The sequence below is a fragment of the Rhipicephalus microplus genome, chromosome 6, assembly GCF_043290135.1.
Source record: "Rhipicephalus microplus isolate Deutch F79 chromosome 6, USDA_Rmic, whole genome shotgun sequence".
Lineage (NCBI taxonomy): Eukaryota > Metazoa > Arthropoda > Arachnida > Ixodida > Ixodidae > Rhipicephalus > Rhipicephalus microplus.
In genome coordinates, this window is record NC_134705.1 from 185,591,521 (window position 1) to 185,604,005 (window position 12,485).

At 45.6% G+C, this 12,485-nt stretch overlaps 1 protein-coding gene across 3 annotated transcripts; it reads right to left on the minus strand.

The window, feature by feature from the left end:
* Window positions 1–186: 186 nt before the first annotated feature.
* LOC142765728 (uncharacterized) lies at window positions 187–10,694 on the minus strand. 3 transcript variants are annotated; one of them, XM_075867233.1, is made up of 6 exons: window positions 10,604–10,694; window positions 8,514–8,869; window positions 8,209–8,283; window positions 7,114–7,171; window positions 6,286–6,405; window positions 187–3,943 (listed from the first exon to the last, which is right to left on the minus strand). In XM_075867233.1, the coding sequence occupies exons 2-6, from the start codon at window positions 8,714–8,716 to the stop codon at window positions 3,818–3,820; spliced, it is 582 nt and encodes a 193-aa protein (XP_075723348.1). In that variant the 5' UTR covers window positions 8,717–8,869; window positions 10,604–10,694; the 3' UTR covers window positions 187–3,817. The 3 variants fall into 3 exon arrangements, with proteins under 3 accessions (XP_075723348.1, XP_075723349.1, XP_075723347.1); XM_075867234.1 differs by having other exon boundaries at window positions 7,114–7,168; window positions 10,530–10,683; XM_075867232.1 differs by having other exon boundaries at window positions 10,530–10,683.
* Between the last annotated feature and the right edge of the window lie 1,791 nt (window positions 10,695–12,485).

Consider the following 12,485-nt stretch of genomic DNA (forward strand, 5'->3'; position numbering starts at 1 on the left):
AACACCACTTTCGTGTTGTTTTTTCAAGTAGTGTTGCTGCTGGATATATTGCTTTCGACAGCTTTTCGTTTTATCTCAAACTTTCACTACGTCCACACAACATTTATTTGGGAATATTTCTCAGTTGAATTCGCGCGAGCCAGCAAGCATCGATGTTTGGCTATTTTGTTTGAGCAAAAAAAAATGTAGTGGTTGGGAACTGATGGTTTATTAACTTTTTTTAATAAGCAACATAATGCAAACAATAAAACTCAATACATGCCACAATAGCACAGTGCTGTGCATCTCGTACAGTAATGACAAATGTTGGCAATGTACATTGATTACACAAACGTAAGAAAATTTCAGAGACACTTCGTCGTACACAAAGTAATAGTTGCAGGAGTCACAACATTCGTTGACTGTACACGGTACAAGTTTCCAGAAACGATGACTCATAGTAACACGTTCGTGAATAATGAACTGATCATGCTGTGCAGATGACCAACACATTGAGCCCAGCACTACCAGCTCCTTTTCTCTATTAGTATAAAAGTTGCTAGTCGAAACAAACTTTTATAGAGAGCGACTTTTTTTTGTACATAACTCCGCTTGTTCTACTGTACCATTACATATTGAGGCAATTCTATTGACATTTCAACACTTGACTTTATTTCGCGACATATCGCGTAAACTCTCACTCAGAACTGTAGCATTGCTAGCAGGGCATTATCTTACAAAATTATACACCATTATATTGCATTTCTTCATTGCACAGGCATGAGTATCAAAATCGTACAACGTTAAACAAAAGAATGTCATCCTCGAGACATGGCTTTCCATCAAGAAGAAGCAAGTGCTGTATAGGCAATGTCGATGGCTAATCATCATTGAAAATTTGGATAGGAGGTAGTGACGCACAAAGGTATTATGGAACGCGCACCTTCAGCGCACGGAGAAATGTTCACAAATGTAACTCAGATCGACTGCTGTTAACGAATCAGCCTGGGCACATACCTCAGAACGAATCTATTGTGACCGGTTTTCCGGACATTCGTCCAATAAGTCTGAGGCATATAAAGTAATAAAGTGTACGTTACTTTACTGATATATGCCAAGCCCAGCTTTATGCGTTACGCTGGAAGCATAGTATAAATCGAAGCTGTGCTGTTAGTTTAGTAATAGGCTAAAGGTAATGTGCCATGTGACTTTCTAATTCACCTCGGCAAACCGGTGAAAGCCCTTCAACTTTTCTGGTACACCTGCTAGTGGCCCAGCGCGCTTTCTTAATTCACTTACCAAAATATTTCTAGCTTTTCAAGAAAAAGATTCTTCCTCTTCATTTGTTAGTAAAATAGAAGTACTCATGGCAAGAATGCCCAGTAGAATTACTTGTGCAACATCACAGCATCAAGTCCTAGGTCTCGAAATTCGCCAATGGCATTGTAAAAGTGAGTTATGGCGCGACCATGTGAGCGGTGAATATCTGCATAACGATACCTTTCACGCCGTTTGCACAGGCATCGAAATGCGCTCAAGTGTCTGGTAAAGATAGTCTTCTCAGGAGACTGCCCAAAGAACCACTGCACTTACAAAAATATTAAGCTCTTAGTAAGAGAATTTTCTCTAATTTTGAAGCCTCTGAAGCTTTCTTTTTGTAGCGGGCTTTCCCTCCAGCTGTTTTTTGAGGCCCCGATTTTATGTCTTATGTGCAGCATAAGTCGGGCATAGCAGAACTACCGCATAGGGTCCAAGTGGCACCTATGAGACCGAAATATTTCTTGGGGCAGACTGTCATTTAGCTCATCTTTCAGCACAGTGGTTACGCGACACAACTACGCGACCACGTCTATGTGTTTCACAAAGCATTCCTTCATGTCCTCGTCTGTCTCGAAAAAAAAAAAAACACTGGGGGCAGCGTCAAATTGGCTAAAAAGGCCACATTCCTTACCGCGACCCTGAAGCATGGCTAAATTTGGTGGGAACTTGGGCATACCGCACCACTACTTCTAAGGAATGGCTCACAGATGCAATCCGCTGGTCATAATCTCTGCGCGAAGCCACCCGCAAAGCAGTACAAAGCTTTCTCCTCCGTGATATCAAGGAGGTTTTCACCCGAGGTCTCGCTTAGCAGGAGCGTTCCTGGTACCACAGCCTGCTATGCTTGAAACTAACCTGAAAATTTTGAAATTTATGTAGCGCGAGGCGAAAAAACGAACACAGGAAGGAATAGATTGAGAGGACAGATCGCTCTGTCCTCTCAGTCTATTCCTTCCTGTGTCCGTTTTTTCGCCTCGCGCTACATAAATTTCTTTCAAATGTTTCACCAACAAGCCCACATTTCCACTCTTGTCGACTAACCTAAGGACAACCATGTAAGTCGGTGCGAATCGACGACTTCTCGATTCCCGCACGACGACAGTTAAGCCAGTTTCCAAACGAACACGTGTTTCGACGCTGCGATAAATTGAAACACATTCAGATGCTCATTACAGCCCTGCTTCTGCCTCAAAGTGCCGTACAGATTCTCCCGCGAGTCTCGTTGCAATTGACTAGTGAGGAGGCGAGTAAAGTTAAACTTTTTATGAAGGCCTCCCTACAGCATACGTACAGCCTGCATGGTGAGTAGGCAGCCATAGAAGGTGCGCAGCTGCCTAGGGCTGTCGAATCTCCTGCACGATATCCGTTCGGTTGCCACTTGTAAAAACGCCAGCTGCTCTTAGGTCACACTTAGAGCATAATTCTTTATACCAGCAGTACTGACAGTGAAAGTTTTGCCATTGAAGCAATCAAATATCTTGCCTATCCGTTCTCTAAAATGTGCAGTAGATTTGGCAATCGCAAGTAGCTTACCAAGAGCAGTTATGAATTTTATAGCTACTGGCACCGACTCGCTCGGGGCTTGCGCCGCGAACTTGACCTTCCTGCTGTTCAAAGGCCTCCTGTAGGTATGATCCAATGTTAATTTTCTCTTCAGCGTTATTCTTAGTGCCTCGGAGCGCTTGTACACTTTATAAATGTAGCTCCGGTCCACCGCTTCGGCGCCAATGAAAATCTCCCGAGTGGCTCGTAGCTTATTTCTTGTGCACTTCCGTAGGTGTGGAGTGTCCAAGAACGAATGAACTTTTTGTCCATTCACATAAAAGTGCGGATTTTGTGGTTTAGCTGTCCATTCATCAAATAATTTATTATTACTTGACCCCTGATCGCACACCACAGCTTTGACTTACTGCTCCCATTATGCGAGTTGCGCTATCAAGGCCAGTAGCAGTCCCTGGTTCTTCTCCACACACAGAACAGTTTTTGGCAACAGCTAAGACACTGGCATCACCCACGATCACGAGATTCAAGAAACAAGTGATACAAACGCTACATTTGCCACGGCTGTTGTCCTCTCTGAGCGATCATCTGAAAATCTAATGACTACGTCATGTTTCGTGTCGAAATGTAAATTTGATCTCACTGATATTTCGTTAAATGCAGTTATGCCTGCCCAATCTTCTACTGGCCAATTTTTTTCTGCATCTTTAAAAATTTCCAATACAGTAGAAATAATACCGGTCGTCATTGTAATTTCAGATAACCACATTCGAAGGGACCTCAATTACGGCAAAGCCAACACTTTAGCGAGTTGGCGGTACGAACCTAAGTTATTGAGTTCTTACCACCAACTCATAAAAATACATGTACATCGCTTCACCTCTCGATACCACTTCTTTCCCCTCCTCTTGAGACAATGGAGTGCCACACAGCGGTCACATGAAGCTTAAACTTCTCGACTGCTGCCCACGTAGCTTTTCGGCGGCTTTTAATCCCAGTTGACTTCTCGGCAGATTTTTCACTGGCTTCTCTTCCTAGCTGAATTCGAATACATTTGTGCATCCTTCTTTAGTCGCTTGGTGACCGGCTGTGGTCTTCTGTGAATACATCTTCCTCCTTGGGCCTCGGTGAGATAGTGTGGAAGCTGTAATGAGAGGTGCATTCAATATAACTTGTCTCTGGGTCAGCATGGGTACACATGGCCAACACAGTGTTCTCTCTATTAACAATTGTGAGGTACTTTGGTGAATGGAATTTCGTTGGCGTCAGATGAAGACTAAATATCATCGCTCGATATTGCTGATGCATATAATAAGTCTTTGACATACATAATTCCTAACTTATGAGGGGTTCAAGAATTTCCCACTTAAATAGATAGATGAGGTTATCAATACGAGTGTTGATATTAAAGGGGCCCTGAAACACTTTTTCATGTAACCATAGAATGAGTTCACTGGAAGAGCTTATTGTCTTACGAATTCAACGCCACAAAAAATTTTAAGAATCCGTCCAGTGCGAGCGGAGTTACAAAGATTTGTCGCACGCTGCAATTGCATTCTCTTTTCTCTCGTCCCAATTAAAGTGCTGGAACCTGAGCCAGGAGGGATGGCAGGGGGCAAAGAGAAAACGTCACGCGCGCATCGTGACCTTGAGCACTTTTTATTTCTTCGCATGCGCGGCTTTTTTAGTGTCATCGCGCGTACACGCATGCACAAGTCACAGCCTCTCGCGGCGATCTTTGTAACGACCAAGCGCGCTATGTTCTAATCAGCCAATGGCTGATGTATGATTGGCTTGCTACGTGTTATTTTTGAGCATATTCTGTCATTTGTCGAGAGAAGTGAAAGCAATATTAAGCTGCCCTTGTTTATTTATTGTGGTTTCCAGGCCGCGTGCTGCGCTACAATATTTGGCTCGCGTGTTTTCGGGAGCCTTTACTACCAATCGGCAGCGTTTTCTGACCATGCTCAAAAAGTGTTGCAGCGCCCATTTAAGAACGATTCATAATACGACATTTTACATGAACGGTAGCATGAGATGTCAAGTGTTGGCAGATATAATTTCATTCATTTTTTGTTCAGACTTCCTCGCTCGGACAGTTATCATCTGTGGAACATGTAATGTCGTTGCAAATCGGTTCTGCGGAATCCCGCAAGGGGGCAAAATAGTGAAGAAGAACGAGAGAATAGACAGCCCCGCGTTTGTGGCACGAAGCTGCAAGAAATCCGCACGGGTTTTCTTGTGGCTGTGTGCTCCAATCGGGTGTTTGCCTATTTTTCTCCTTTTAGATACAATATCGTTATACACAATTCACTAAGAAAGTTCGAGTTAAAAGGGCATCTTTCTTTCTTCGCAACAATAATCGTCATCCGGCTTGCCCCTTTCTTGAAAACTCGGCGCTGGGCACCTTGCTTTCAAGAATGCTCTGTCACGCTGATAGCGCGCGTGTAGTTCGTGACCAGGAAGTGCCGCGTGTTGGCAATATAGCAAAGAAAGGAACGCAAGATTGATAACGATTATCGTTGGGGTATGGCGTACTATAGAATATGACAGTGAGCCGTCTTCGCAGCAAACCAATAGGGGAGCGGCAGTCACTTTTGCGATGACGCCTGCAGCAGGGCGCCACCATCGAACGGTGTGCTCAGCGCGCGGAATTTGAATGTGTGTTGCAAACCCTTATGCAGTTTTTGAGTAAAATAGCTACGTAACATGATTGAAGCTAAAAGTATCCACAAGATTTAAACATATCCAACACATATGAATGCATAAATGAGATAAATAGTGTTGCTTCTGCGTAGTCGAGTTAGCGCAATGCCCATCGCAGAGCAGGGGCCCAAGTCGTCTGCTTGCTTACTCTTGATTTCAAAAAGCAAAAAAAAAAGGGAAGTCATAACTAGTTTACCCAACTTAGCTATCACGCCAACTTCAAGTCATGCGAAGAAAGAAACGAGGAGGTCCTGAAGGATAGAGTTATAACCGGCTGAGTTTACAATCACCACTTACCTGAATGATTACCAGGCGATTAAGTAGTGGCGGCGTTAAAAAGTAAAATGCTCAATTACAAGTACTGCTCTACTTCTTTATACGTTTACTAATAATTCTTATACATTTTACGACCAGCGCAGCGACTACAACTGCCAATCTCGGAAGCTTTTTATCTCAGCTTCTCCTAAATTACTTCAGCGGAGACCGGCAGGTGGCGACACAATAATACGGTGTGCTCCGCCAGCCCAGGCTGTCGTCGCAAAAGGGGCCATGTTTTCGGCGCCAGACGGCACACTGCCCCAATCCAGTACACTATACTTTCGGTACAAAACGCCATTTTCACTCGATCTTTTCTGAGAGCGAACTTTGTCATGCAAATAATTTTTTTTAAATATTCCTAGTCAAAAGAGTAATACCCACTGTGTTCGGCTAAAAATAGTAAAATAACCAAACTATATTCACACGTAAATTAGAAAGTGTTGGCAAAACGTGTGATCTTACTTGGCTTTTCCTGGCCAGACGTTTCCGAGCACGGCGCACACTCGTCCGAACGGCCACACCTGGATAGGCCAGGTGGTCCAGGCACTGGGGATTCGGGATGAACCGGTGTCTAGCTGGAATCTGTAAACAGAAGTGACGACGAACGCAGGACATTTATGTTTGTTGACACAACTATCTATGACTCGGGACCACAGCAGTGGCATGCACACAAGCAACTTATAGAACACTTTTTCTGGGTACTCATTACAGAATCTTAAAGTGTGCAAATCAGTGCCGCAGTACAAAAAGAAAATGGAGAAAGAACGCACGAAGGCAAGCGCATAATCTCAACTGACATTTTATTGAGTCAAAAGCACCTGCCAAGGACGGATGCTTACTTGTATTTATTTTTATTATAACATGTCAGTTGCGCGTAAGCACTTGTGCTTGTCTCTTATTTCTTCAGTCTGTTTGTGCTGCGCCATCGAGCAATGACAACATTGAAGCCTACCAGCTCGCACAAATATTTACACCGATAAAAAAAATTTGCGGTTTATTTATGTCCCTCTAATTAGGTGCTAACATCTCTTGTCTCTAAACAAACTCTGCTCAGAGGTTCACTCTACACAGCACTCTTAGACTCATCATTTTCTTCGGGTAAATAACCAAATAAAAACGAAATCTTGTTACTTCATATGCTGTCCTCACTTCCGTGATACCCGTAATAAAACAGCTCTCCGGACTCGCCCGCTGAAACCATCTACGTAGCGAAAAATAGGTAATACTGCTTGTTCACAAGACAAAAAATTAATGTACTCATATTTATCGATACCTTTAGCGTACACTTACTATGACTAAGATGAGCCGGCGATTCAGGGGAAACAGCTGACTGTGGTGGGGCCGGCTTCTGGAAACAAGGGAGAAAAAAAAACAAGTGGCATTAAAGTTAGCTTTAGTCTCACCACGTTTTTCGTAAAATGGCGCTTTCTGACTCCAGCGGTTCACCTGCAATTGTACATTTCTGCACGACTTCTACTAAAACTATTCTTCTAGTAGGCATTAAGCGCTGCCCTAAACGTTTGATTGCTGTTGTCTATCCACGTAACATGTTCAGCATTGCTGTTGACCGATTAGCTGGCTCGGAGTGTAGTGTTGCAAATCTTTTCTTTATTTATATACTTTTGATTTACAATTGTGTACACTACTCACGAGAGGTAATTAGGTCCAAACAATTTACAAGCTGCCGTTGACCCGCACGCGCGTCCACTCCTGTAAAATGTCTGCCATACAGCGCCCATCAAACTTGTGGGTGATTGTCGCAGTGCGTCTGAAAGATTTTGCTTTGTCGTATTGAATTACGCGCTTTTACGGACCACGATAGGTGCGCGAGACATGCCGTAGTGAGCGACGGTGAACTATTTCGATTCCCCCCCCCCCCCCCCCGTGAGGTAAGTCCGAACGTCGTCTTTATCGAAACCCGATTCCATCCCGCGATCTCGTGTTACCAAGTGAAACATCATGTCCGATACGCGACAACAGCGGGTGAATCGATGTGTCCTATACAGCAGGGCCAAGAGCGTTGCGTCTTCTTACGAACGTGAATCCTGTCGTTGTGGAAAAAAAAAGATATTCTCATATTTCGCTGCACTAGGAAGCTGGAAAATATTCGCATAGTTAGCTACAAGACCAGTTTGGAACACCCTGCACGGTGCATGATCTTTTATTAGGAACAAAAAAAAAACGAAGGGAATTAACGCAGTTCCCTAACGCACGCAGAACAAATGTCATGGCGAAACGTCACGCTAAGGCTTAGCAGATGACACAGAAAAAAAAACGCTCAGTGCAGTTCAATTGTGCTTTAATCTTATATATTTGTGCTACATAAAGCAAAAATACGCGCCCCTTCCTTAATGGCCGAAAATCAACAAGCTTGCCTGTGCATACCTGAAATGTGGGCGATGCTCTTTTGGCCAGGGTGGACTTGAACCGCAGCAGCCATCGCTTCTGCCAGGAAGTGTCCTTGAAGATAGGGTAGATATATATTCTTATTTAAGCTGGTAGCGAAGAAAGGAAATTGTGCGTTCATCAAGGTGGCATAGCATAAAATACGATCTAAACGACACGCCTTGAACTCATGCGTAAACATGTAACGTTAATAGTGCAAACGGGAAAGCCAGATGATAAGGTGTCCGAAGACGAACTACAGAGAGCGCAAGTATCCGCAACCGCTAATAAATTGTTTCTATTACCTTCGTAGATCAAAGATACCACTTCCACTGCAACAGTGGGAACAGCCGTCCACACGAGCCGTCAGTCTTGGCAGGGCTTGCGAAGGCACTTTCGGCGATGTGGTCCGAGCAGAGGCGGTAGCCGTTGCAAAGTCCGTTCCAAGCTTAGGGAAAATCTCGGAGCTCATGGCATCACCGTGCGGCCTGCGGTGCAACTGGCGCATGTGCAAATGTTTGAGGAGCCTGGTGCAGAACCACGTCGTCTTCGACAGCGGTGCGCGTTGGCATCATTGTCGGGCAGCCTGCTGGTTTCTTTGTTGCTGTGGGAACTAGGGCGATACTCTGCAATTTCGGTGCGATTCCGCCCCACGTAGGCCCTGGAAAATCAAAGAAATAGCAAAGCGTATATCGACAAATAACACGTAAAATCGGCACAAATATGAAGAGCGAAAAAGGGCGAAAACATTGTTTCATAGGTTTAAAAGCGAAATGCCGCTCCGCCTTATAGTGCAGGTGACACAAACTTTTCGCAACACGGAATGCAGTCACTGCTACGTAAGTAAAATCGGGGGTTCTTTCTTAAACATTGAAATGTGGTAATGTGACTGCAAGCAACTAGTTGTCGGGATGCTCTTAAGGCGAACCAGTTCCCCGAAGAGACACATTCGACCAACATACTTCGAAAGATTTCTCATCGAAGGAAAAAGTAATGCAAGCTACCCCTAAGCAAACCGATACTGAAGCAAAATTTTCATCTCCGTATCAGCAGCGTCCGTGGTCTCACGAGAAACTGTCCGCGAATAGCTTTACATGCTTGCAACATTACTGACAGATAGTGCGACCCCAAGAAAGGTGGAGGTTCATTGTGAATCAACCCAAACTTTTCGGTTTGCCCTGTAGCTGTTTTGATAAAAATAGCGCTTGCTTCCTCGTACCGAACAAAAAGTGCACGTGCTTGCCTGTCGTCTGCTTGGAAGCGGGAAAATTTTGCTCTGTTGTTTCTTCTCTAGTTGTTGCTCCACAAAGCATCGCAGCACACCGTGTGTCGTTTTCTTAGGCTCATGCATATATTTAGCGCTTTCGCACTCCAAAGCAACGAAAATTTTACCTTCAAGGCATTCTCAAAGTTTTCACCCACGCATAGCCCCGCCGCGATGGTCTAGTGGCTAAGGTACTCGGCTGCTGACCCGCAGGTCGCAGGTTCGAATCCCGGCTGCGGCGGCTGCATTTCCGATGGAGGCGGAAATGTTGTAGGCCCGTGTGCTCAGATCTGGGTGCACGTTAAAGAACCCCAGTTGGTCGAAATTTCTGGAGCCCTCCACTACGGCGTCTCTCATAATCATATGGTGGTTTTGGGACGTTAAACCCCACATATCAATCATTCACCCACGCATAGTGAGAACGGCAGGAGCAGACGAACGGAATGGCTGCTGAAGAGACAAGAGCGAGAGCACCGCCCATCGGCGTAACGAATGCAGGGTCTGGTTGAATATGTGGTGACCACTGCGCACAGATCTGCGCAGCCTCCGTCTCATCACTGATTAGCCCGCGGCTTGACTCGGCCACTTGCTGCAACACGCTTCCGATAAAAGACGGTGCCACCACAGTTTCCCCGGAGGATCACGTCACCACTGTTGGCTACAGAACCCAAGCTACCAACCTTGGTGCCTTGGTTACGTGATTGTTTCTCTAACATTTCGAGCGTAGCGGCGGCATGCTTGTCCCGCTGCTATTACCACGTTTGGCACCCATCCATCGACTCCGTCCGCCAGGTCAATTTCTCGCAGCTCTGCCGTCTAGCCCTACGATGTCAGACCACACCGACTTCGTCGCCCGGCTTCAGCCTTACGCCCGTCACCTGCAGCCAACCTTAGTAAGCGTACGCATTTTGTGTTCAAGGAGAGCATCGTGCATGCATGCCTTCTACAGCAATGACACCGTTCCACCGGCCCAACCAGCCACCCTTCAACTAGTATACTAGTGGTACACTGTACTATAGCGGACCCTATCCGCCCATCGCGACGACAAGAACTTCACCTTGCGCCTGAACGAGAACGACCTCCATGTTTCGATATACTGACTCTCGGCGGCGTACATCGTGGCGAACGAACCAGGCAGCGCCACTCCTTCCTCTGGTGCCCCACCACTGACGTCGAAGCCAGCTCCTTTCACGACACGCTCTGGACGTCTGGTACGCTTCCCAGATTTCTACATACGGTGAGGGCTCTGCACTCTACGAAAAAGGGGGGGGGGGGGGTGATGTGGCAACCACTGCGCACAGAACTGCGCCGCCTCCGTCTCGTTACTGATTAGCCCGGCATGACAGGGCCACTTGCTTCAGCACACTACCGATAAAAACAGTGCCACCGCAGTTACCCCTGTAGGGGGCTTACGTCAGCCCTGCTGGCTATATATAACCCAAGCTACTAAGCTTGGTTTCACGAATGTTTGTCTAACCTGTCAAGCACAGCGGTGGCATGCTTGCCGCGCTGCTGCAGCTATACCACGTTAATAAACAATCGTGACGTTTTATGTTGGGATCTGTCCATCATCGTCTCCGTATCACAAAGAGATATAGGGTGTTAAAAATTGAGAACAGCCAAGAATACATTATTAGTCGACGCATCATTGCTTAATATTACTTCATTGATGAGTAGGTTGGAAAGAAAGGGCCACACATGCATAAGCTGCAGAATTTTTTTCTTCCTATTGAAACAATGGCGGGCGCTTTATTTTCAATACTGGAAATAGTTGAAATGTCCGGCCCCTCCCTCTAAGTACGTTGGCTTCACTGGGGTAGGGGCCGAAAAGTCGAATAAAGGCTTCTACCCCCTCCCCCTCCTGATAACACCCAACGAAGAAAAAACATAAGTTTCAACGCAGTACCGGGATTCGGACCTTGCAACTTACACTCCAAAGGCGAGCGGCAAAGTAATCATTCTAAACACCAAGACTTTCATGGCTATAATGCATCTAAACCATATGAATGCGCCCTATAAACAAAGAAAAAAAAAAGGATATTAGGGCAGCAATGAGATTCGAACCAAACACCCACGTTTCGAAGGCGAGCGCGTAAGCCACTGAGCTAAGCAGCAAGGCTTGCTTTGCACTAATACATCTGAATGCGTTCTACCAATGAAGAAAAAAGCAGGTGTGCACACAGCAATGGTATACGAACTCAGACCTTCGTGCTCCGAAGGCGAGCGCCTAAGCCATTGATTTTCAAGCACCAAAAACTTGTTTTGCTCTAACGCATCCGAATCTGATGAATGCGTCGTACCTACGAAGGAAAAAAAAAAGGATGTTATCGCAGTGATGGGATTCGAACCTAGTCCCTCACGCTCCAAAGGCGGGCGCCTCAGCCAGTGAGCTAAGCACACTTTTTATATGTACTAGCAAAACATATCAGCCCTCCCCCCCCCCCCCCCCCAAAAAAAAACGTGCATCTTTTGAATACATGCAAAACAAGCGATCCATCCAGGCTGGACAGATGGCGTCCGCCTTAAATTCCTTCACGGCTGCCAGAAGGTCCATCCTCGGCAGCAGTTTGGTTACACTCGTTACAGATCGTTGTTTTCATCTGAGTCAATGCACTGATCATGCCTAGTCACACGTCCGAAAGCTTCCTGCACCTAACATAGTTTTGCACGGCCTCAAAGGAGAGGTTTTGAAACCTTTGTGTCCCTCACATGCTGTCTCGCTGATGCAGGAATCCGGTCACCTCTGACTACATAGAGCTTCCTAATACTAACTAGATGAGACGCTGTGATCATTCAGCCACCGTGAAAATGATGGGTAGTGCACCGATTTGCCCAGTCTCCATGCTTGTGCCTTCGAAAATACCTGTGGCTTTGTTTACTGCCGTGTTCCGGCTTTGTTTCGAATAAAAGAATGGACCACTGTGAACTTTGGGAAACGATTTTAATTGGTGAGCCTAAAACGTTGAGGAGTTTAACTAAAGCTGCTGCACATTTGCTGATTGTCGTCACGTGA

What these genes read in the sequence shown, in the direction of transcription:
- LOC142765728 (XM_075867233.1), bottom strand. Translation starts at nt 8,716, where the DNA reads ATGCGCCAGTTGCACCGCAGGCCGCACGGTGATGCCATGAGCTCCGAG. An exon ending in GCCGGCTCATCTTAGTCATA is followed by an intron (nt 6,406 to 7,113) that starts GTAAGTGTACGC and finishes TTCTGTTTACAG; the next exon opens with ATTCCAGCTAGACACCGGTT. An exon ending in GTCTGGCCAGGAAAAGCCAA is followed by an intron (nt 3,944 to 6,285) that starts GTAAGATCACAC and finishes CTCTCATTACAG; the next exon opens with CTTCCACACTATCTCACCGA.